General features: G+C 41.7%; 1 protein-coding gene across 6 annotated transcripts; it reads right to left on the minus strand.

Annotated features, from left to right (window-relative positions):
- Positions 1 to 447: 447 nt before the first annotated feature.
- Positions 448 to 24,345, minus strand: HHLA2 (HERV-H LTR-associating 2). Of its 6 annotated transcripts, XR_006279881.1 has the most exons (10): positions 24,093 to 24,345; positions 19,749 to 19,794; positions 17,075 to 17,162; positions 14,306 to 14,617; positions 13,429 to 13,689; positions 9,793 to 10,104; positions 5,633 to 5,689; positions 4,986 to 5,068; positions 2,659 to 3,545; positions 448 to 1,966 (listed from the first exon to the last, which is right to left on the minus strand). XR_006279881.1 is itself a non-coding variant. In XM_043510680.1 (9 exons), exons 3-9 carry the CDS (start codon positions 17,127 to 17,129, stop codon positions 3,504 to 3,506), a joined length of 1,122 nt encoding a protein of 373 aa, XP_043366615.1. In that variant the 5' UTR covers positions 17,130 to 17,162; positions 19,749 to 19,794; positions 24,093 to 24,345; the 3' UTR covers positions 448 to 3,503. The 6 variants fall into 6 exon arrangements, 5 of the variants coding, with proteins under 5 accessions (XP_043366615.1, XP_043366632.1, XP_043366605.1 ...); XM_043510680.1 differs by having other exon boundaries at positions 448 to 3,545; XM_043510697.1 differs by lacking the exon at positions 5,633 to 5,689 and having other exon boundaries at positions 448 to 3,545.
- Positions 24,346 to 25,215: the final 870 nt, after the last annotated feature.

Raw genomic sequence — 25,215 nt, forward strand, 5'->3', positions numbered from 1 at the left:
GAAAGCTGAGCTACAGCTCACCATCTTGACTTCCCATGTCTGTGAATATGGGCCACTAGAGGCTTGGCTCATCATAGCTGTGATGGGAGACCACCACCATGAACTGACTGCGGACAGTAGGTAATTGAGCTAGGGAAGCATCCATGGGTATATAGAGGTGGTAGGATCTTGGGCAGAGGTGAGAAGAAACTGCATAGGAACCCATAAGGGGCGATTCACTATGGCTCCAAAACCTAAGATTGACCTGCATTTTTTAAAACAGTCTACAGTGATAGCAGACAGAAAAAAGGCAATGTGACTCCTCTGCTGAGCTCGTTTTAGGAAGAATGAGAGAGGGGTTTTGGTGTCATCTGTGCATTGAAAATTAGAAAAATCTAAAATTAAAAAATTTGGTTTTAATTCCTCAGTTAGGGTAATATACCAATTTTATTTGTGGCTTTTTTAAGGTTTTGACTTTAAACCCAATTCTAGGTTTCCATTAATGTTTTCCTCTACCAGGTTATAATTTACTTTGGCTTCCCATATTCACTCTGGCAGCCCTGCATGTCAGAAAACTTTCCTCTGTCTGTGCTGATGCATATGGGGCAATCCTCAGAGTACGTTTTCATTTAAATATTAACAGGGTTCAAAAGCCTTTCAGGAAAGTGCTATGTTGGGTTAAATCTGGTTTTGATGTTACACTATTAAATACGTGCCAGGCACGGAACCTCTGACTTTTTCATGACAAGATATTACTAGCAGTATTATGTACAAATGAGTTCTTACTACTGGTAGATTCCCAAGAAATTAAATAAACTGAAACAAGCCTAGCCTCCGACACTGGAAAGTGTACCTTATCAAACGTGCAAAAGTCATGATTTCCAGCCTCTCCTAGCTCTGGATTTGTGCAGAATTACAATCTTTGGTAGAACTACGTTAGCGACACAGTGCCATTGTAGACAGCATTATGTCAGTGAGAGGGCTTCTCCCACCAACATAGCTAATGCCTCTCGGGGAGGTGGATTAACTAAAGAACTCTCTTCACTAAAGCATTACAGCGGTGCAGCTGCAACGTTTTAAGTGTAGACCTGCCCTCGGCAAGCAGCCTGTTTTCTCTTTCTCTGGCCTACATCTACACTACAAGTTAGGGGTGATTCCCCTGCTCACATATACATCCTTGCAGTAGCTTAAAGAGAGCTAGTGTAGCTGGGGTAGATTGGACAGCAGCACAGCTGAGCAGTACCTAGTATGTACCCTTCAATTTCAGGAGTGTTTCTACTAGGCCCAGCTGTGCTTCCACAGCCACACTGCTATTGATACTAGTGTTGGTTTGCAGTTTATGTGCTATCATTCTGAATTCTAAGTAGTGTGGCCCAACATCCTGTTTCCCTGAATATAGTAGGAGCAAACAGCAGCAGACAGTTTTCTTGCTCAGAAATCCAAGCCTGATTTCTGTTATGTGCCCAGTGTACACACAGAGAAGTAGCTAAAACACATAGATACTGTTGCTGAAAGACTGCAACATAAGTGTTTTGTAGAACCCTGAACGACAACACAAAAACCCAAACACTGAGAGGAAGAAAAACAGGCTGCTCCCTAAAGCAGGGAGGCCCACCTCTCCCCACCTTGCTTTAAGCTAGCTCTTTTCAGAGCGACTGCAAGCCACTCTCATACTTTGCTACAGAGCCCCCTTATACTGTAAGGCAGGACAAGAGAGTCACCCTCACCCTGCTCTTAAAGCTATAGTTTGCAATTCCAACACATTCCTCAAAACACCACAGTCCTCCCCTGTAAATTCCTTAATTAATAAACACAACCATAAAAACCAAATTACAAGTTTAACCTTACAGCAGGATCTGCCATTTTGCTGCAGGCTGTGGCCAGTGGTACCTGTCAGGGAAAGAAAGGACCATCCAAACTTTGTCCTCATGCCAGCAGGAGCACTTTTCCTCTCTTGGCCACCATCTTCCAGCACCAATTCCTCCTCCTCCAGCCAACAAAAACCCAAACAATCTCTTCTTGCTTCAGGGGCCACATTCTGTAATCATACTGAGTTTTTATCTGGTAACAGTTAGTCAATGTACCTCTTCATTATCTCTAGAAAATGTGCCATTAGGTCCAATATCTTCTTTACCATGCTTTTCCCCCCACTTCATCCCTCCCCTGTAATTTTGTACCATCATTGCCCTAGGCAGAAAAAACTGAGAAGTTTATGTTGGGGGCTTTTCACTGTTTGTTTCTCCACCGGCTCCTCCACAGAGCATATGGCACATGTCTAACCTTCAGGAACGTAGGCCTTGTCACAACCAGCCTCACTGTTATGCCTCTTTCTGAGCCCACAGCTTTGCATTTTTCAGTTCCCTCACTCTTTCTGGCATGTGGTGCACCACACTCCAATCCAATTTAAATCTGTATAGCCAGTTTATGTTCATCAATGGGGGAGGGCATTTCCTTCGCTCACTATTAACTCTAATGGTGAACAGATATCTCTCTAAGTTACAGTAACAGGGAGGCTGCCTAACACTCCGTTCTGTCCCTAATTGTAAAGCTATCAAAGCACATTAGTTTCTCTTGCTCTTAACCCAGGAATTTTTTTTTGCTAACCACCCTCCCACCTCCAGAGATCACAGACATGGCCACTCCTGTATCTACTTCCATTGTCAATATCACGTCATTTACCTTTACATTAACATAATATAGGGGATAATATGTCTGTCCTTTCCCACCACATACAGTTCTGTGAAATGGTATAGCTCACGCATCCTTTCACTCGAAGCTGACAGGAACCTAACTAGGATGGTGGCTCCTACATGTAGACACTGGTGACTTCCTTTTGGGTCTGGTGCACTGTGGCATGCTCACTGGCATGTCCCTTCTTGCTCTGCAGCTTATTAAGGAAATGCTGCTCCTGCAGGTGTGGTGTCTCTAAACAGCAGAAATAGGGTTCCCTCTGTTCTGTTTGGATCCTATGAGAGGTCAAACCAGTGGTGGTGTTTCTTCAATCCACTGCTGAGGCCATTTTTCCAGCCTGGCACGATGAGGCCAATTTATTTTCAAATTTTGGTGCGCTTTTTTGTGTGGATTCAAATAGAGCAATCTTCATCTAGTGGCAGTTCCTTGTGACACACAACATCCAACAACCTCTCTTAATTCAGATTGATCTGACAGCTCCTTCAGAATATTAACAAAACAAAGAGTAGTGGACAGTTTTTTCAGGGTTGCCAAAAATTCAGAGATACTTTCCCCTTCTATCTGGTTTCTGAGGTGAAACTTATATACTTTTGTTAAAAACATTAAGAGGCACAAAATGCTTCTTTAGAATCTCTTTTATGTCCTTATATTCCAGTTCATCAGGTTCTTGAGGAAAACTTTTAAGCACCACAAAAGTGGTTTTACACAAATAATGTTAGGAAATAGCATGTGCATAAAAATACTGCTCAAGTCTCTGAGCGTATGTTATGAAATCTTCTCCTTCTTCATTACATTGTATACTGTCCATATGCAGCCATTTAATCTTTGCTCTCTTATCTGTTCTGCACCCGTCTTCTCCACGCTTGTCTTCTCCACTATGTTACAGAATACACAGAGAAATTAGATAAAAACATAAATAATCTTGCTGGAAGGTTGCAACATAACACTGCTGTATTTTGCAGAATTCAAAATAATACACAAGAACCCAAACCAGAGAGGGAAAAAACAGGCTGCACCCTAAGGCAGGGAGGCACAAATCACCCTTTCTTGCTTTAAACTGGCTCTTTTCAAACTGATTCCCATCACACACTTTGTTACAGACCTTCCCTAGCCTGCAAGCAGGCTCCTGAAGTGATTGCGTACCATTCTAATGCAGTCCTCAATACACCACAGTTATTGTCATGGAGGAAATGCAGAGTGATTGTGTTAGACAAGGTTTACAAAGGAATTAAGGTAATAAGAAGCTATCTTTCCCTGATAGGCCAGCAGAATTCCACATTAAAAAGGGAATTTGGTTTAGGTGAGAGTTAGGGATTGAAGCCCGCAGGTTCCTTTTATTGCACTAAACACATGGAAAGGAATAAAGCAATACAAACAGTGAGGTCCGGGGTCTACACCTATAACTTAAGTCGACCTACATTGCTCAGCACTTTGAAAAATTTTGCATCCTGTGACGCAGTTAGGTTGACTTAACCCCCTCTGTAGATGCAGCTAGGATGATGGAAGAATTCTTCCATCAACATAGCTACCACCTCTCAGAGAGATGGATTACCTGAAATGACAGAGAGCCCCCTTCCATCTATGTAGGCATGTTTACACTACAGCAGCTGGACCTATAGCTATCTATAGCATGCTGTAGCTATACCACTGTAGCTACTGTAGTACGGACATACCCTGAGAATGGGCCTATAACCTTAGATGGCTTGGGATCTGCAGCAAACCAAACCCAATCCTTGTGGATCCCTAAAAGCTTTGGATGTGTGGGTCAGGAAAGGTTTGAAAGAGTTTGGGGGAAGAGAAGCTCTGTAGAGGTGCATGCAAGCAACTGGTTTTTCATTTCAATAACAGAGATTGGATGTATCTAGATTAGTTTTTGCCAGGTTTAAGGCCAGATATGCTTGCATGCAGCTTCTCTTTCAATGTAGAGAATACATGGAGATTGTTTTTTAGATCTGCTTGGTGCAGTGTGCTCTTGAAAAAAAGAAAAACACCTTAGGTATATGTGGAGCAAAAGGGACCTTCCCCGGATCACTCAGCCACCACCACCAACATCTAAAAGACAGAGCAACACAGACGCTGCTTACAATCTATAGGGGCATTGGGGCTGCCTATTAACCACAAGGAGTAGCAGAAACAGGGAATATTAGTTACAACCTATGATTTTATATTTTCAGTCTTTTGCCAGCTTCTTAACTAAACCATATCAAATATGCTTGTCAAGCATCCAAATTCTGACCTTAGTAGTAGTAATTATATTTTTACACACATCTTGTTCTAGGGGATTTTACAAAAACAGCTATTAAAGCAATACATACCTTCACAGCACAGTATACAACAAAGGCAATGATGATGAGAATCAGCAACACTATAGCTATCCAGTAGTCATGTGAGGATTTTTCTAAAAATACATAGCTCATATTAATTTCAAACAAACAGAAGATGTTAACATTTCTCAAGTGTCTCAGAAGGTTTAAAGCTTATGTGCTCCTTCTAAGTGAAATACACAGCAGTGCAAGCTTGACTTAATACTCTCAACAGTCCACAATGGGCATCAGTCTATTACTTCTTTCCCGTTTATAATTCATAAACTTCTAACTGAGCTGAGAATTAATCTTTTCTTTCAATTAACATGATTGTAATCTTAACACTGAATTGAAATTTCATTTTAAATAAAAGCTTTAAGGTCCTGCAATCTTAAGAGAATATAAGTTTTCAAACAGTAAGTACATTTGAAACCCAAATCGCTGAAAACGCTCCTTTGCTTACTGCCACAGTCTCAAGGCAGAACTGTATGTGTGGCTTTATAGGATGGTGGGGTAAGGCTTGGTGACTTCCACAACAGTCTATTTAGAAACAAGATCAACTGGCCCCATCCTGTAAACACTGTCTTCAGATATAGTGCTCACTAGCATGAGTAGCCCCACTGCTTTGCAACGGGACCACTCAGCAGCAAATGTTATACCTGATAGTACAGATGGCTGGGAAATGGAAATCCCTTCCCGTGACACATTTTGCATTTCTGTAAGAAGAACTGAGTCTCGGATCAGGATGAAACCTCAAACCATGATTGATTGATTTTGCAGGAAGGGTTTTAAAGAAAAGAAATTGTTTCAGGAGACCCAAAACAGAATTGTCGGCTTCCCAGCTGCCTGCCTGAAAGGAGAAGGAGATGTTTGTTGGGCCATTAGTTACATTCATGAACATGTTACGGCCTTTTAAGGAACTTGGGGCCATCTGCATCCTCCAACTGTAGCCCCTCCTCTCCTCCTTCAGGGTGAGATCGCTTCCTTAGAATCATCTCCTGCTTACCTCACTTTTTGTATGTTTGGAGTACACGTGCTTGTGGCCTAATGATGGATTATTGTAAAAACTGACAGTCAAAGGGAGGCTGTCCAAACTGACCAAGGATCAAGCTTGCTCAAGATTGGACCACATCGTGAGGGTCCAAGACATGCAACAGTGCCTGAGTTGCTCGGAAAACCTCTATGGAAGTGCCATAGGGTGCAGTAAGCTAGAACTGCAATCTTGAAGGTTACGGGTGGAAGAATGTGTGTTCTTGGATCAACAAAGGCTAATATCCCTGCTTTCAAAAGCCAGTCCTACAGAATGTGTGTTCTTGGACCAACAAAGGCTAATATCCCTGCTTTCAAAAGCTGGTCCTACAGAAACAGGAGACAAAGACAACCACAGGCTACACAAGCCTGACCAGCCAAGTTGCCCAGAAGACCATGCTGGTGACAGGTACTAACCAGAGACCACATCACCTGGTCCCACAAGCTGCATTCTTGACTCCGAAGACCACACAAGCAAATAGTGAATCTTTGTTTTTCCTTAAGCAACCTTTTTTTCCTGTTTTATTATTGTGACAGAGGAACCACAGAGTCAAATTTCATCAAGTAGCATTGTGATCTGGCACCTGGGGTTGCAGTGCCACTCAGTGAGGGGACTCTCTGCCCATTTTGCCCCTCTTCTGGGTGGCCCTGATGTCAGATAGTCAAAGAGGACAGCAAAATCCCACTGCTCTATAAAATGGAAGTAAGAGCTGCTATGTTATCTAAGTAGGGTAATCAGACCAGGGAGAAGCCAACAGTAAGTCATTAAGCACATAGGAATGTTGGGAGGAGGCTAAATATTACTTTGAGTGCCAAGAGGCAACAAGTTTGATTCTCAATTTAAGGGCTTGGCTACACTTGTGAGTTAGAGCGCATTAAAGCAGCCCTGGGCACCCTAACTCTCGACCCATCGACATTGACAAGGCACTTATAGCGCCTGGACTTTGCAACTGGAGCGCTCCTGGTAATCCACCTCCACGAGAAGCATAAAGCTTGATGCACCTCGGCTGAAACGCCCGGGTGTCAGTGTGAATGAGGTGTTGCATTACTGCGCTCTGATTGACCTCCGGAAAGTCCCATAATCTCCTTAAGTTAAGTGGCCACTCTTGTCATTGTTTTGAACTCGGCTGTAGGAATGCGGATATGCCCTTTTAAAGCTCCCTTTCTGACAGCGGGCATGCTTATCTGCTCTGGGACAAAGCAACCATTACTGAAGAATGTTGCTGCTGTGAGTATGTGAGAGAGAGGCGGGGGGAAGTGGGGGCTGCTGCTGTCTGAACTTACAAGACAGCATGCTGACATGCTCTCAGCCCCCCCAAAAACCCACTCTCTCTCCCCCCACCTACACACAACACACTCCCTGTCACACTCCATTCCACCCCGCCTCCTGCATTTGAAAAGCACGTTGCAGCTACTTGCATGCTGGGATAGCTACCACAATGCACTGCTCCTTGTGGTGTTGCAAGAGCTGCTAATGTGGCCATACCAGTGCACTTCCAGTTGAGAGCGTAAACACAGTGCAGCGTTTTCCCTGCTGCAGTCTCCGAAATCTGGTTTAACTCCCAGTGCTCTACAACTGCAAGAGTAGCCATGCCTTGAGACGTTCAGCCAGTGTAGTTGCCAGGAGCAAGATCCAAGATCCAAAGTTGGGGTTTGGAGCATAAAAGACAACTGCCTCCTTTAATCTTGCAATTACCATTTGTAAGAACTGACCCTGTGTGGTTGGCTCTGTCAGTCTGATTACTGAATTAGTTGGTGAGTCAATTCAATAAATTCCTTAATTTATTGACTCAGTTCCACCTGTGATCTTGATTTGATAATTGGTCTTTCTCGTTCCCACTTAGGTTAGTAAAAGTATATAGCGTTAGCCTTAGCCAGTTTTTCATTTTAAGTTTGCTTGTTTATTAATTTGTAATAAAACCCATCCCAAGTATACAGAGAGAGATCTTATTTCAAATTTGCAACTACGGGAGAAATCTTGAGAATGAAGGTAAATTAACTGAGGTATTTGAGAGCCACATTCATGAATTCCTAGATTCCAAGGCCAGAAAGGACCAATGAGATCATCTAGTCTGAGCTCTTGGCTAACACAGGCCATAGAACAACTTGATCCTTTCCTGTCCCTAAATTAAAACCTTTGCTCCTCACACAGGGTGCGCTCCCTGAGACACAAAGACAAACCTAGAACTCACATTGTGAGGAATCCTGTCTAACAAATACCTCCTGTTTGCTTTGCTCTATTACTGTTTAAACCACACACACACACACACACACACACACACACACACACACACACACACACACACACACACACACACACACACACACACACAGAGTTGAAGCAACATTGTCTGTTCTCAGATCAGCACCAAGCTTGGAGAAGGTGTAGGGCACAGTTCAAATTGCTGTGATTGAGAGGAGATTTTTTTTTTTTTTTGCTTTGAAGTACTGCATGGAGAAAAAAACTCCAAACAACAAATTACATTCCCTAATAATTGTTTACATTATAAATTCTGAATACTAGATTTAACTGATTATTTGACTTTGACTGATAGAGAATTAGAAAGAGATGGATAAGCTATTCATTGACTCCCCAGGAAAATGGAGGGACTACAATGATAAATATAGCCAAGAAGTCTCACAGCTAAATATCCACTACAGATCTCAAAGTTTAGCCATGCATATAAAAATTCACTTTTGTAAGTCTAAATAAAGGTCTTCTATTTGGCATAACATTAAAAAAAAAATACAACGTAACTGTGTTGATCTCCAATGAATTTTCTTTATCTGCTGGCACTGTAGAGAATTTTTTTTCCACCAGTGCGGTTTGTGAGTTTACCTTATGTCTGAAAGCAGTTGGTGCCGAGATGTCTTCATCAACAGACAGCATTTAGGGCCTGAACCTGCAAATTGCTGAACACTCTCAGTTCCAGCTGAAGTCAGCGGGAACTGACGACACTCAGCACCTCACAAGGTTGTGTCCAAAATCAGCTATAGATATAAGAAAAAATGTCCAAATCTCTCAAGTAAATAAATCTCAATATTCAGAAAAGTCTAAACTTGCTTTTTTCTCATCCAGATCAATATTTCTCTAATAAAATACCACAATATTCTACCTACCTCTGTAGGAATATAGGCCCACACTAGATTTGGGTGAACTATGATTTTAAAATGAGTTGGGATATTAGCATGAACAATTGGTCCAAAGCATGGAACTAAAAAGAATGAAACCATAATAAGGAAGAGTAATTGTGTTACACTTGTAGCAACCCTTCAAAATACCAATGTTATCTTATTTAAGGTTTAGCCTAAAATAATAGAAATAAAATATAATTAATTGGGTACCAGCTGCAGTAAAGAATTGGCTATACAGTATACGAAACTCCATCTGCCCTTTAGTTAAGATCTGACAATTGATAATGACATCATTTTTTTTGTTAAAGGGTATAAAAGAGTAAACTCTTAAAGATATTAAATCTAATATCTGTCTGACCAAGTTGGAGCCGACCAATATGGATCTAAACACCCCTGGGGTTAGCCAATTTGTAATTCTCTTGATCAAATGCCTATAAATGTTTTGTTAATGTCTGGATGTAGTAAACAGCTTTTTAGGCATGTTTAGAGCAGCTGTATAAATACCATTACATCTTTGGGTTTAATAAAGAAATTTATGGTTAAATTAATTTCAACTTTTCTCTCAGAGGACTTGAAGTCATTTTTCCTGACATTTTGCAGATTTGAATTGACCTTTTTCTCCCCAACCTGCAGTGCAGAAATTGCAGCAACTTACCAACTTGCAAAATTCTTACAGTGAGTTGTGTATAGTCTGGTGTTGAAATATTGCACATGTATTCTCCACTGTCTGCCAGAGTAAGATCCCTTATGACTACTGAGTAGTCCTGTTTATTGATTTTCTCCCAAGAGAATCGAGTTTTAAACTGTTCAGGGGGTTGTGATAAGTTAGCGGAGGATGCCAGAACCAAGGTAGATGCATTTCTGATTATTGTCCAAGTAACTATGAAGTCTTTAGTATATGGAGACCCTTGAGCCATAAATTCACATGGAATTGAAACGGTATCTCCTTCCTTTTTAAAAATCGGATCTGAAATATACAATTTAAAAAGCAACAATTAATGGGAAAGCAATGGTTTGAACAAGCCAGTGTGAAGGATGCTCAGACTTTTTGTGCACTACTTTTGAAGCAATCTTTTGATATAATTGTACTGATACTTCACTATAAGCTTGGCAAGACATCCAAATGCAGAAACCACTTCTTGAAAGAGTTATTTCAGACACTGTAGTTCAGCCTTAGTAGTGGTTGAAGCAAACAAACAAAAAGGGGTGAAGGTGAGGAGTGGTGGCAACTGCTTTATATTAAATGAGTTTTTGTTTATGCCAATGCAAAGAGGGTTTTTTCTTTGATGTGAACATTTCCCTACTGAGTCATCTCTACTAACTCTTTTCAGAGTAGCAGCCGTGTTAGTCTGTATTCGCAAAAAGAAAAGGAGTACTTGTGGCACCTTAGAGACTAACAAATTTATTAGAGCATAAGCTTTCGTGAGCTACACCTCACTTCATCGGATGCATTTGGTGGAAAAAATTTTCCGATGAAGTGAGCTGTAGCTCACGAAAGCTTATGCTCTAATAAATTTGTTAGTCTCTAAGGTGCCACAAGTACTCCTTTTCTTTCTACTAACTATGTAACCTTGTGTTAGCTTTGCTTTCTGACTTTGATACAAACAAAAGGCACCACCTAGTTTATTTTTACTACCTAAGCGGCATGAAGTCCAAAAAGTAAAGAGCATAAAAGGTGCAAAATTAGACTCCATTTATTTTTGGTTAAAGATCTAAGGTTTTTAGAACACAGGTTCTAAATAAATTTCATCATTAATGTACCAGTTTAAAATATGAAATTACATTTAGATATCATTTTCTTTTTTTTTTTTTTTTACCTTTAAGGGAGGAAAATATCTGGACACCACAGTTGTTCGGTGCCTAACATTTCATCTTAGTTAATTGCCTAAAATAAAATCTAGTACTACCACACAGCTCCTAAAGTAAACAACAGTGATGGAACAGAGTCCTCAACTATAAGGATTAGAAGAGAGAAAATATTTACATTCAGACAGTGTTACTGTTTTTTTTCTCTTTTATGTAAGGGCGGGAAAAGGCTTCCTAAAGGACACTTACAGATTAGTAATGGTCAAAGGAAGGTGTGAAATAGGACAGAAATTCTCATATACTCACACAAATTCATAGTGCCTTGGGATAAAATATTGCAACCAGTGCTACGTGTAGAGTTTATGACTGAGAATAATGACTCACCTCAACAGGTACAAATGAATGGAGAGGGATGTTTGGCAACTTGTATTAGGGGCAGGAAGCCATAACATTTCTACACTAAACTAGTATGCCTGGTGTGTGGGACTAGGTCTACACAATGAGCAAGGGGCATGATTCCCAGCTCGTGTACACACATTCACACTAGCATACTAAAAATAGTAGTGTAATCATGATAGCATGGGCTGAAATGACACAGGCTAGCTGACCTGAGTACAAACCCACCTGATTCCTGAGTACATACTTGGGGCAGCTGATAGCATGGGTGAAGTGACACAGGCTAGCTGACCTGAGTACAAACCCACCTAATCCCTGAGTACACACTTGGGGCAGCTAGCCCATGTCATCGCTGCCGGTGTTACTACAGCTACATTACTATTTTTAGTGTGCTAGCTCAGGTGAGAGCTAATACAAGTATGTCTTCACAAGCTCATAGTGTAGATGTAGCTGAATTGAGGGGATATGGAGAGTGATTCTGAGGGCCAATGGGGTGGGGGAACTGCACCCCACATTGCCTCTTGCCTGGCTAGCAGAAGGCTGTATGATCTCAAAAGGTTCAGGTAAGCAGCCAGAAATCTAGTTCTAGCCAGTGTGAGGCATTTATAACACCCAGCACCAGGTGACCTTTAATGATGGGGAGATGTGGGATTCCATTAATGAGCTACGTTAATATGCTACTGTACACACATTCAGAACAAACTGCTGCTCTGCGGAGTGCACAGTGGATTGAGAACTATGAGATCTGTGCACGGGCTGTAGGGAGCGCAGAGTAGTGGAGTTAAGGTCAATCACGCAGATCTGACAGGAAACTTTGCTCTTTCATTGCTGTTGCTTCAATTAAGAAATATTTCTGAAGAGATAAGAGTCTCAGGAAAGCAATGGTTATTTGCTGAAATGCAAAAAAAGCCTGAAGCAGCAGGAGTAAATAGACCATAGGGGAGAGCTAAATTTCAGTGGCCCTGTTTTTCCTTATGCAGTGATACCATCTATTTTCTGCCCAAGTGTATTTTGTTATTTGAATCTGGACAATCTCTTTGGCTGCTGCTCCACTCCCCTTCCCCTAGGCCCTTTGGGTTTGGGTAGAGGAAAGGAGATGTGATCTGGGGAAGGGGTGGGGGCGGAAAGAAGACAGGGAAGACAAATGGTAGTAAATAGACTCAAGTAAACAACAGGGAATGGACTGAGCTAGGGACAGATTGGTCTAGAACACTAGATGAGGAACAGTTTCCCCTCCTCTCTCCTCCCCCATCTGTGTGCTGCTACTTGTGCAGAGCAGGCAGGATGAAAGGAGAATGCTTTAGGTCAGCCACAGATAATATCTGGCTGGGTCACCTGGACAACGGGAGAGAAAGAGGTGGGGGATGGATTGGGACAATTTAAAAAAAAAAAAAAGACAAAAGGACATAATCTTACATTGTCTGTCTAGGCATGACATATGAACTATATTTATATTTTAAGATCTTCGCAGCCGGGAGCATCTCTTACTAAGTGATCTTTACAGTAATATGTACAATGGATCCCAAATCCAGACTGAGGCTATTGAGTGCTACTGTAATATAAAATTAATATGTGTTCTAAACAAAGTTAGCTGCCCCAGTGTATTAAATGGGCACAAGCTGAGCCACAGCCATCTAGAGTCGGCTATAGGCAAGTCTTACTATTGGGTGGTGCTGTGTGATAGGTTTGCAATGACACTCCAAACCACATTATGGTTGTGTTTAAAAACTCCAGCCAGGGTCATAAGGTTCACAAACTTATTGAGGAAACCTCTGTGAGTTTGAAATAGTTCTAAATTCATTGTTGTGCAACTTGGGAGGTGCAAAACCCACATGGTCAAAACCCAAGCATGAAGCTGTCACACACAAAATAAATACACTTCACAGTTCTGAAACGCAGGGTGAATGTTGAGGGGTTTTCACTCATCTCAGCCTAGCTGGTTTTATAATCAACTGAGTTCTATGGAAGGTTATGTAACCTTAACTATTGTCCCTCTACCAATTCAGCACAATGTAGATGCATGCACTCATTATGGCTCAGCTGTCCTGGACTTTATATGTTTAAGGGATGGAGAATAGTTCAATCCTACCTTCCATTTTCCATTCAGCAGCCCAATTTTGGTTGTGAAATTGAACATGACACTGGTAAGAAGAAACTTTGTTTGTAACGTTCTGCTCACTTCTAACTGAATAGAGAGAGCCATCTTGGGTTACTTCCATTTTTGTGTTTTGCACAGATGTACCATCATTTGCCCATGTTATGTTTGGCTCGGTACGAATACGAAAGGCAAGACATTTCAACAGTCTCTCTGTGTCTCGTTTTTCATATTCCATTGCATAAGATGGGGAAACTAAAGACAAAAAAAAAAGTCTGGTACTTTCAACATTCTGCTTAACTTGGTGTGATTTGTCTTCTGGAAAAATACAGGAGAAAATCTGTGGAACACAGAAGTCAAATCCAATTATTTGTGTCTATTTCAGACTACAGTGTTGCATTTGCCCCATTATCAATGATCAGTTTCCAAACTTCTGTCAGAATCACCCTCCCCACTTACTATTTAAGTTCACCCACTACCCAATTGCATTCCACAGACCTGCAGTGATTTTTAACCTCAAATCACTGCACTATAGCTTTTCATCCTCTGCTAGAACCAGGTTTATTTCTTTCACAGCTAGGGTGACCAGATGTCCCGATTTTACAGGGACAGTCCCGATGTCTGGGTCTTTTACTTATACAGGCTCTTATTACCCTCGCCCCCACCCGCTGTCCCGATTTTTCACACTTGCTGTCTGATCACCTATTTACAGCAGAAATGCAACAGTGAAATATAGAGCTGCCTTTTAGTGCTGATAGACTGGAAAGATATTGGTGCTACTACTGGTCTGAGGTATTTCAATTTCAGGTGACAGGGAAGAGAATAAGATCTGCTACCTGTGCAGTTCAGGTATTTTAAATATCCTCCTGACCTGTTACGTGCAGCCTGACTTTCACATCTGTTTTATCTTGAATTGTCCCCACATAGCAGCTGTAGAAGCCGTCATCACTCAGGCTCAGTTTACTCAGTTTTAAGGAGGCATTTCCATTGGGAATTTGCTCATGAAAAAGGGATGTTCTCCCCTTGTATTCAGAGTCTTGACGTTCTAGCTGATCCTTCCTGTAGTAGTAGCTGTGCACATTTTTGTTCCCTTTCTTCCAGTAAATAACTTCACCTTCAGCACGTGCAAAAGAGCAAGGAAGGATACAATCTTCGAAAAATCGCCCTGTTACCTCTTCAAGACCTTGAAAATACAATGCACATACTATAAATGTATGAACATTTCTGAATGGGTTACTAAAAATAAATTAGGTAAGTCCATGTACTTCCTCCCCCCACCTCCACCCTCAAATAAGATCACAACTGCAGTCCAGCTGAATTGATCTTCTGGCCCTAACAGGTGCACATCTCCCACCATTTGTTTGTTTGTTTAAACGTATGCCATTGTTATAATTTCATGTCACCCTCATACCTTCCTGAGCAGGGAGGGCGGGATGAGAGTCTCATAATCCTTACTCCAGTACACCAGTATTCTAATACATGACACTCATGTTCAGACATACTCAACTCTGCATCACTAACATTCTAGACTGCAGCCTTCCAGTGCCCAAATAATTGGGATTTATATACAGGAACTCCTCACTTAACGTCGTCCCTGTTAACGTTGTTTCGTTTCTGATCTATTAGAGAACAAGCTCATTTAAAGTTGTGCAATGCTCCCTAATAATGTTGTTTGGCAGCTGCCTGCTTTATCCACTGCTTGCAGGAAGAGCAGCTGGTGTTGGAGCTAGCGGGTTGGGGCTTGGAACCAGGGTGGATCAGCACCCCCCATCCGCTCCCCTAAGTTCCCTGTGCAGCAGCCGCCCAGCAGGCTATCAATTGCCAGGCAGTTCAGTTGTCCCTCCCCCCACTGCCCCGTGCTGCTCCTGGGAGCCTCCTGCTTGCTATGCATGGGCTGGGGGGAAAGAGGGGTGCTGATGTCAGGGTGTCCCCCTCTCCCCGCTTCTGTACCCCAACACAACAAGGCTCAGGACTGAGGGAGTTTCCTGGCAGCAGCTGCTGTCTCAACTTGCTGATCTATTTAAAAGGGCAATGTACTTAGAATAGGGTCAGCATACTTAAAGGGGCAATGCATCTCTCTCTCTTTCACACACACACACGTGTGTGTCTATCTCTCTCACACAGTTTGTGTCTCTGTGTGTCTCTCTCTCTCTCACACACACACAAAGACATCTCTCTCTCTCATTCACACACACACACACACAGTGTGTGTGTCTCTCTCTAACACACAGAGTGCATTTGTGTGTCTCTCTTTCTCTCTTTCACACACACACACCCCTCCACACTTTGGAAAGTGGAGGGAGTGGTGCGCTTGAGTGGGATAGCGTGGGTTCATCTTCACATTCAGTTTCTGCAGGGAATGTTTGCAGCCACTGCCATGCGTTTATTGTGTCTCCTCCCTCCACTCATGCTGCCTTGTAGAGTGTGAGGCTATGTTAACAACAGTGTGTTAATCGTTGAGGGCTCAGCCGAGTGCTAGTTCATCATTTATCAGCAAAGCATTCCCTGGGAAATATCCCACTGTCTGAGGGCTTGTCTACATTACCTGCTGATTCAACGGTGATGACACCGCAGTAAGTAGATCTAAGTACGTCGATTTATTCAGTTAGCTGAAGTTGTGTAACTTAGATCGATCCCGACTCCACCACCTCAACCAAGCTTCACAATCGTCACAGCTGTGTACAGTATTAAATTGTTTGTTTAAAACTTATAGAGTGTGTGTGAGAGAGAGAGAGAAATTTCCCTGGAACCTAACTCCCCCTACTTATATTAATTCTTATGGGGAAACTAGATTTGCTTAGCATCGTTTCACTGAAAGTAGCATTTTTCAAGGAACGTAACTACAATGTTAAGAGAGGAGTTACTATAGAGCTTTACAGCTCCAGTACGCTGTACCAACAACATTAGCTAATTAACCATAGCCCTTTATATTGTTCTAACATTTATAAGCTAAACATAGCATTACTTGAGATTCTTTTATCTCACATGGTAGGGAGCCTGTTGATTTGCAGCTAAAGTTCCTAGGTGCTCTCTCTGCTGTTACCCTGAAGACCTGGGGAGCAACACTGGGTAGAATAGCTGATAATTGATACTGTCAGTATAACCAGAGAATTGTTACAAATTGGTGCCTGATTGATGTATTTGGAGTCAGGACCAACGTGCCTTTAACTAGGGTGACTGTATGTTAACCACAGCTACTGAATGGAAAGCCATGCCTGCGCAAGGGTATATCATCATCATGTTGTACTCCAAGGGCTACAGCGTACAGAAGAGAACAGATCTGCTACAGATGATGAAGATTCTCAAGCGGGAAGGGCTGATGCTTTAGAACAGAAAGTTCCAGCATACTAAGACCTCCCTACCTAAGAAACCCTGTTGTTCTTAGACTGCTGCTTTCTTGTGCTTCAAGCTGCCTTCATATATCAAAGGAGAAAAGAGCAAGTTTGTTTCCTTTGCTGCAATGGAATCCATTTATAAGGACATCTTTATTTTGCTTTGAGTGCCTTATATCAATTGAGTGCCTTAAGTTGATTCTTTACCATGATTATTATCTTGACAATGCCCCTTTTAAGTAATTCACCTCTTGAAAAAAAAACTTTAATTTCTTTATCATGTCCACGAACACACAGCTCAAACTTACCTGAAACTACAGCATACAAATGAAACAGAAAGATGTGTATTTTCTGAACCTCCATGTCTTCTTTGATTCACAGTAGTTTCATTTCTAACTGATAACACAGAGGAGAAAAAAAAAAACAGTGTATGGCCTGTAAAATACTTATCCTATTGTACTGTATCAATCAACAATTATTATAATGTTATTTATATAACTCTAGATGTGGAGGGGCCTTTCTAGACATAGTGCAGGTCTGTTATCAAGAGTTTAAAGTCCTGATTCTGCAACACTGCAAGTGGGTGAACTCTTGCACCATTGCAGAGCCCCATTGACTTTAACAGGGCTCCAGGCTAATGCAGGGGTGTGCCCACAGCTACCAGCTATACAATCATGGAACTAAATAGGAAATGTACAAACAACTCCACTGCTAATCCCACTGCGTTCAAAAATCAGGAGACAGGTCCCCAAAATCATAAGGGGCTTAAAAATCACAATTTAAACGGGAAAAAAATTGTCTTCTGGTTTCTGGGCCTTTGGCACTCATATTTTCAAGATTTTCTCTGCAACTTTGAGGGCTAGAAACTTGATTTAACAAAAATGAAAACTGATAATATCACAAAAGAAAATTATCAGTTTTTAATCCGTTGTGAGGATCCATTAAAGACAAAGAAAAACTGATTTTAAACAAATGTGATAATTATTGTATGCAGCAAAGTTATGCAATTAACAGGTTGTCTTTGTAGTTCAGAGAACAGTGAGATTTAAACTAACAGCTCAATTCTGCCCCTATTTATCATCATCAGCATCATGTTCCCATTACGCTTCTCACGTTTAGGGCAGCGACAAAGCTCCTCCACTCCTGTCTGTTTCTGGCAAGTCTTTCAGTGGTTCCCCAGCTGTGTCCCAGGTTTTTCAGCTCGGTTTCCACAGCTCTTCACCATGTTGTTTTCGGGCAGCCTCATTTTCGCTTGCCTTCAGGTGTCCATCTTATTGCTACTTTGGTAATGGAATCAGTTTCCATCTGAAGCACATGGCCAACCCATCTCCAATGCCTCCTGACAACGATGGTGCTCATATTCTCTTGGCTGCATTGTGTCAGTAGATCTTGGTTTGAGATTGTTCAAAAGATACAGAGGATTCTTCTGAGGCAAGCTGTACGGAATGAAGACAGTTTGGACATATCATACTTTCTCATTCCCCAGTATTCTGCACTGTAAAGTAATGTTAAAAGTACATAGCTCTGATAAATCTTGAGTTTGGTTTTGGTGTTGTATTTTGATGATTTCTAGACTGTATTCAAGCTCCTGAAGGTGTTCCTGGCTTTACTGATTTTGTTCTGGATGTCCTGGCTTCTTCCACCATCCTGGTTGATGGTGCTGCCCAAATATGTGAATGTTTCTACATTCGTGAGAACACAATCCTCTATCCATGATGGTGAGGCAATATTAAAGGTCATATCATTTATCTTATTGCAATTGATTTTCAGTCCAATTTGCTGGCTGAATGCATTGAGTCAAGTTGTTTTTCCTTGTATATGGTGTTGCGAATGTGACAGGAGAGAGTCATCATCTGCAAAATCCAGGTCTTTCAAGGGATGAGAAAGGTGTCCATTTAATGCCTCTTAGCATGTCTTCTGTTGAATGCTGCATTACCCAGTCGATGGCAGTGTTGAAGAGGATTGCAGACATGACACACCCCTGATGTATTCCTCTTTGGACTTCAAACCTGAAGTCACTGTGATCAACACTGCATGTAAAGTAGAAATAAAAGCTTTTGATGATGATTATACGGAGAGGGAATTCCATATGCCCACAGAATGCACCATAGGCTGGTCCTGTGAATGCTATCAAAAAAGCCTTCTCAAAGTCTATGAAATTTATGTAGAGCTGCTCTTGCCATTCTAAGCATTGTTCTATTATGTTTCATAGAGTGAAGATCTGGTCTGTTCATCCATGCCCTTTCTGAAAACCTGCTTGCTTTTTTCTGAGAACACTACCAACTGCTTCTGATAGACACTGGCCTACGATTTTATACAATACTTTGCTTGGCATAGATAAAAGTGTGATACCACGCCAGTTATTACAATCACCGAGAGTTCCTTTCTTTCGTATCTTCACTATAACCCTTTTGGTCCACTCATCGGGCACTTTTTCTCTTTCCCAGACTGATGTAAATAGAGGGGCCAGGACAGATGCTGCTAAATCAGAATTTACCTTGAACAATTCTGCATTCAAGTTATCCTTGCCAGGAGCTTTCCCATTTTTTACGGATGTGATGGCTTGAATGATCTCTCCCTTAGTTGAGATGTCTGTGATATCAATACAGCCCCTAGTTAAGCAGGGCTTAATTTGTGCCAGGGCTGAGCCCCAGCATTTCTAGGCATGGCAGTTCACAGCCCTGGTACCTCTGCCTTGCTATCATCCGTTATGAATGTAAAAAAAAAAAAATTGCCTGAATCCCACTCTTTCATTACAAATTAAGCACTGTATTTAAGTTGCGGAGTCCAATACTGTCAACGTTTTTAAAATAGTTGGTTCTGTAGCCACATACAATGCGATGCACTATCTGACTGCTGCTTTTATAGAAGTTGCTGGAATGGAAGTGTTTTCCTACTCCCCTTTCCCATATGGCTGGGGGCAAGTGTTTCCTGCCATCAGAAAGACCCTGATGGATTTGCGGTAGAACAGTGTGTCCCTATCTGGAAGTCCCCTCTGAAGACACCTGAAGCAGCCATCCAACATCTCCTGAAATCACATATAAAATGATTAGACAGCAAAGGTTAAGTTAGGAGTTTGGCTGGGGCCTTGAGAAGCATCAAGAGGGAAGGCAGGGGAGCTCCCCTTAGAAATTAAAGCTATAGAGTTGAAAATCCCAAGCAAACGGTCAGGTGTTAGCCAGTTTGTAGAACTTGCACGACTGATCCTTGTAGAGTTCCAGCCAATTTTAATCTCATTTGCTTCCATGTTATAATTTACAGTGCTGCAGCATCTTTCATCCAGAAAGTTCGCAAGTCAACTTTGATTATATAGAGAATAACTGAAATTAATTCATGGCCACGTGTATACCGAAATCAAGGTTACCAATTAATCTGCCCATACAGATGTGGAGGTGCAGGGGAGCTATAGAAGCTAGAGCCTCCTTTTTTAGAAACACAGATCTCTATCATTTGAGCCAAAGGAAAATCATCCTCCATTAGTCACTACTATTATGGCTGTTACCCTTTGCTAGCCAATCCTTGGGCCCTTGCTGGATTGCTCCTCTTAGGAGGATAAACTGATGAGAGAAGTCATGTATTTCTTCATAGAAATCCTGTTTATTTACATACAATGTACACATAATCCTGTTTTCCTGAACACAGTAGCACCTAACAGCAGGTAGTTTTCACTCAGAAATCCAAGTCTACCCTTCTAGCCCAAAAGGAGCCCTGTCTCTTGGCTTCTTCCCCAGGAGCCCTGCTCACACTTGTTTCTCCTGCTTTCTGCCTCTCATACACACAGCTACAACCAATCAATCGCCAAACCACTGTGTTTCACAATCAGTCCCAGGGAAACCCCTGAGTCCACATAGTTTAACTTCTATTCAGCCCTACCATGTGGCCCATTGCCTCAGGCAGTGGCTGTCTATTGTTTACATCTATCACTACATTAAGGGGTATTTAATTCCTCCTTCCATTTAGCTTGAAAGAAAAGTACTTAGTACATCCATCAACTTTAACAAGTTTCAGAGTAGCAGCCCTGTTAGTCTGTATTCGCAAAAAGAAAAGGAGTAATTGTGGCACCTTAGAGACTAACAAATTTATTGGAGCATAAGCTTTCGTGAGCTACAGCTCACTTCATCGGATGCATTTGATGGAAAATACAGTGGGGAGATTTATATACACACAGAGAGAACATGAAACAATGGGTTTTAGGTGCCACAAGTACTCCTTTTCTTTTTACTGTAAGGAGAGTGATCACTTAAGATAAGCCATCACCAGCAGCGGGGGGGGGGGAAGGAGGAGGAAAACCTTTCATGGTGACAAGCAAGGTAGGCTATTTCCAGCCGTTAACAAGAACATCTGAGGAACAGTGGGGGGGTGGGATGGGGGGGGAGAAATACCATGGGGAAATAGTTTTACTTTGTGTAATGACTCATCCATTCCCAGTCTCTATTCAAGCCTAAGTTAATTGTATCCAGTTTGCAAATTAATTCCAATTCAGCAGTCTCTCGTTGGAGTCTGTTTTTGAAGTTTTTTTGTTGAAGGATAGCCACCCTCAGGTCTGTAATCGAGTGACCGGAGAGATTGAAGTCTTCTCCGACTGGTTTTTGAATGTTATAACTCTTGACATCTGATTTGTGTCCATTTATTCTTTTACGAAGAGACTGTCCAGTTTGACCAATGTACATGGCAGAGGGGCATTGCTGGCACATGATGGCATACATCACATTGGTAGATGCGCAGGTGAATGAGCCTCTGATAGTGTGGCTGATGTGATTAGGCCCTATGATGGTGTCTCCTGAATAGATATGTGGACAGAGTTGACAACGGGCTCAGGCATTGGCACCCTGACAGCAGGATTGTCCAGCTATGTAGACTCTCTCCTCAGGCCCTACGTTACCAGCACTCTCAGCAATCTTCGAGACACCACTGACTTCCTGAGGAAACTACAATCCATCGGTGATCTTCCTAAAAACATCATCCTAGCTACTATGGATGCAGAATCCCTCTACACCAACATTCCACACAAAGATGGACTACAAGCTGTCAGGAACAGTATCCCCGATACTGTCACGGCTAACCTGGTGGCTGAACTTTGTGACTTTGTCGTCACCCATAACTATTTCGCATTTGGGGACAATGTATACCTTCAAATCAGCGGCACTGCGATGGGTACCCGCATGGCCCCACAGTATGCCAACATTTTTATGGCTGACTTAGAACAACGCTTCCTCAGCTCTCGTCTCCTAATGCCCCTACTCTACTTGCGCTACATCTTCATCATCTGGACACATGGAAAAGAAGCCCTTGAGGAATTCCACCATGTTTTCAACAATTTCCATCCCACCATCAACCTCAGCCTGGACTAGTCCACACAAGAGATCCACTTCCTGGACACTACGGTGCTAATATGCGATGGTCACATAAACACCACCCTATATCGGAAACCTACTGACCGCTATTCCTACCTACATGCCTCTAGCTTTCATCCAGATCATACCACTCGATCCATTGTCTACAGCCAAGCTCTACGATATAACCACATTTGCTCCAACCCTTCAGACAGAGACAAACACCTACAAGATGTCTATCATGTATTCTTACAACTGCAATACCCACCTGCTGAAGTGAAGAAACAGACTGACAGAGCCAGAAGAGTACCCAGAAGTCACCTACTACAGGACAGACCCAACAAAGAAAATAACAGAACCCCACTAGCCATCACCTTCAGCCCCCAACTAAAACCTCTCCAACGCATCATCAAGGATCTACAACCTATCCTGAAGGACGACCCATCACTCTCACAGATCTTGGGAGACAGACCAGTCCTTGCTTACAGACAGCCCCCCAATCTGAAGCAAATACTCACCAGCAACCACACACCACACAACAGAACCACTAACCCAGGAACCTATCCTTGCAACAAAGCCCGTTGCCAACTCTGTCCACATATCTATTCAGGGGATACCATCATAGGGCCTAATCCCATCAGCCATACAATCAGAGGCTCGTTCTCCTGCGCATCTACCAATGTGATATATGCCATCATGTGCCAGCAATGCCCCTCTGCCATGTACATTGGCCAAACTGGACAGTCTCTACGCAAAAGAATGAATGGACACAAATCAGACGTCAAGAATTATAACATTCAAAAACCAGTTGGAGAACACTTCAATCTCTCTGGTCACTCGATCACAGACCTAAGAGTGGCTATACTTCAACAAAAAAGCTTCAAAAACAGACTCCAAGGAGAGACTGCTGAATTGGAATTACTTTGCAAACTGGATACAATTAACTTAGGCTTGAATAGAGACTGGGAATGGATGAGTCATTACACAAAGTAAAACTATTTTCCCCTGGTATTTCTCCCTCCCACCCCACCCCCCACTGTTCCTCTGATATTCTTGTTAACTGCTGGAATTAGCCTACCTTGCTTGTCACCATGAAAGGTTTTCCTCCTTCCCCCCCCTGCTGCTGGTGATGGCTTATCTTAAGTGATCACTCTCCTTACAGTGTGTATGATAAACCCATTGTTTCATGTTCTCTGTGTGTGTGTGTATATAAATCTCTCCTCTGTTTTTTCCACCAAATGCATCCGATGAAGTGAGCTGTAGCTCACGAAAGCTTATGCTCTAATAAATTTGTTAGTCTCTAAGGTGCCACAAGTACTCCTTTTCTTTTTGCGAATACAGACTAACACGGCTGCTACTCTGAAACCTCTCCATTTAGACTATATATTAAGAATAGGACTGACAGAGTTACAACTACACTGCATATATTCTTAATGACTGTCTGATATTTGAATTCACATTAGCTTTGAAAAGTTGTTAGCTAGTCAAACTTAATGGTAGGAAATAAAAAAATCAGATTCAGTGTTGAAATTTAGACAAAGAATTGTGAGCCTGAGTTCAGGCAACAGACTAAGTAGTAAGAAACCCATAAACAAATGTATTAAAGGAACAAATATGATAATATAACTATGGCATTTTAGTTTTGAAAGTACTTTAAGAAGTGAGCTGTAGCTCACGAAAGCTTATGCTCAAATAAATTTGTTAGTCTCTAAGGTGCCACAAGTTCTCCTTTTCTTTTTGTGAATACAGACTAACATGGCTGCTACTCTGAAACCTTTAAGAAGTCAAACAGTTAAATTACTGACCAAACAAATCCATTCTTAAAATAGCACAACTCACATTTCCTCATCTTTAACAGCAGTTAATCATATTTGTATTTTTATTTATGTTAAGCATTTGGTCTAAATTGCAAAAATGGTACTCACAGTAAATGAGCTGACTTCTTAGAGGGACAAGTGGCCTTCAGCCACCCAGAGATTGAGCAAGAACAGATAGTAAATGAAATCAGTGCTGCCACTTAAAGCACAAAGTCAGCTGTTCAAAACTGAACTATGTCCCTCTATAAAAAGAGGTGGTTGAAGTAAGCAATATTCCTTGGAGGTCAAAAGTCTATTGAACCATGCCATTAAGACTTGAGGACTGAAAATTTGTTGTTCTTACAATATGCAAACTAGATACCATTAACTTGGGATTGAATAGAGACTGAGAGAGGCTGAGTCATTACACATATTGCATCTATTTCCTTATGTTAAAAGAAAAGCAGTACTTGTGGCACCTTAGAGACTAACAAATTTATTAGAGCATAAGCTTTCGTGAGCTACAGCTCACTTCATCGGATGCATTTGGTGGAAAAAACAGAGGAGAGATTTATATACACACACAGAGAACATGAAACAATGGGTTTATCATACACACTGTAAGGAGAAAGAAAAGGAGTACTTGTGGCACCTTAGAGACTAACAAATTTATTAGAGCATAAGCTTTCGTGTGCTACAGCTCACTTCATCGGATGGCATCCGTTCCCAGTCTCTATTCAAGCCTAAATTAATTGTATCCAGTTTGCAAATTAATTCCAATTCTCTTACTCACACCTTCTTGTCAACTGTCTAAATGGGCCATTTTATCACTACAAAAGTTTTTTCTTCCTCCTCCTGCTAATAGTTCATCTTAAGTAATTAGCGTCTTACTCCACTTTTTCATGTTCTATGTATGTACGTATATATATCTTCTTACTTCATGTTCCATTCTGTGCATCCAATGAAGCGGGCTGTAGCTCAAAAATGCTTATATCTCTGAGGTGCCACTAGTACTCCTGTTCGTTTTTGTGGATACAGGCTAATATGGCTGCTACTCTGAAACCTAAAATTACCAAATACATTTACTGCAGCTAAAAGATTTCAAGGACAGGAGAAATCTGTTCCCAGTAGGCATTTGGTAGTGCTCTTGTATGCAACTGGGTTTGTGCCTTTCATGGAGCAGCAGATGAATTTCATCCTCTAAAAGCAAGGTGCTACCATGCTGAGACTGACAATGGGAAACGGACAGGCTCAGGCCAAATTTATCCTCAGGAGCAAGTGGAAACCATCCCACTTCGCAAGCCCCTAGACTGACCCTCC

Source organism: Dermochelys coriacea, chromosome 1 (assembly GCF_009764565.3).
Source record: "Dermochelys coriacea isolate rDerCor1 chromosome 1, rDerCor1.pri.v4, whole genome shotgun sequence".
NCBI lineage: Eukaryota > Metazoa > Chordata > Testudines > Dermochelyidae > Dermochelys > Dermochelys coriacea.

Bases quoted from the DNA above. Each gene is read 5' to 3' on its own strand.
- HHLA2 (XM_043510670.1), bottom strand. From the start codon at position 17,129: ATGGAGGTTCAGAAAATACACATCTTTCTGTTTCATTTGTATGCTGTA. The intron at 13,690-14,305 runs GTCAGGAGGATA...TTTTGTCTTTAG, and splicing joins AGTCAGGCTGCACGTAACAG to TTTCCCCATCTTATGCAATG. The intron at 5,690-9,792 runs GTAAGTTGCTGC...TTCTTCTTACAG, and splicing joins TGTAAGAATTTTGCAAGTTG to AAATGCAAAATGTGTCACGG.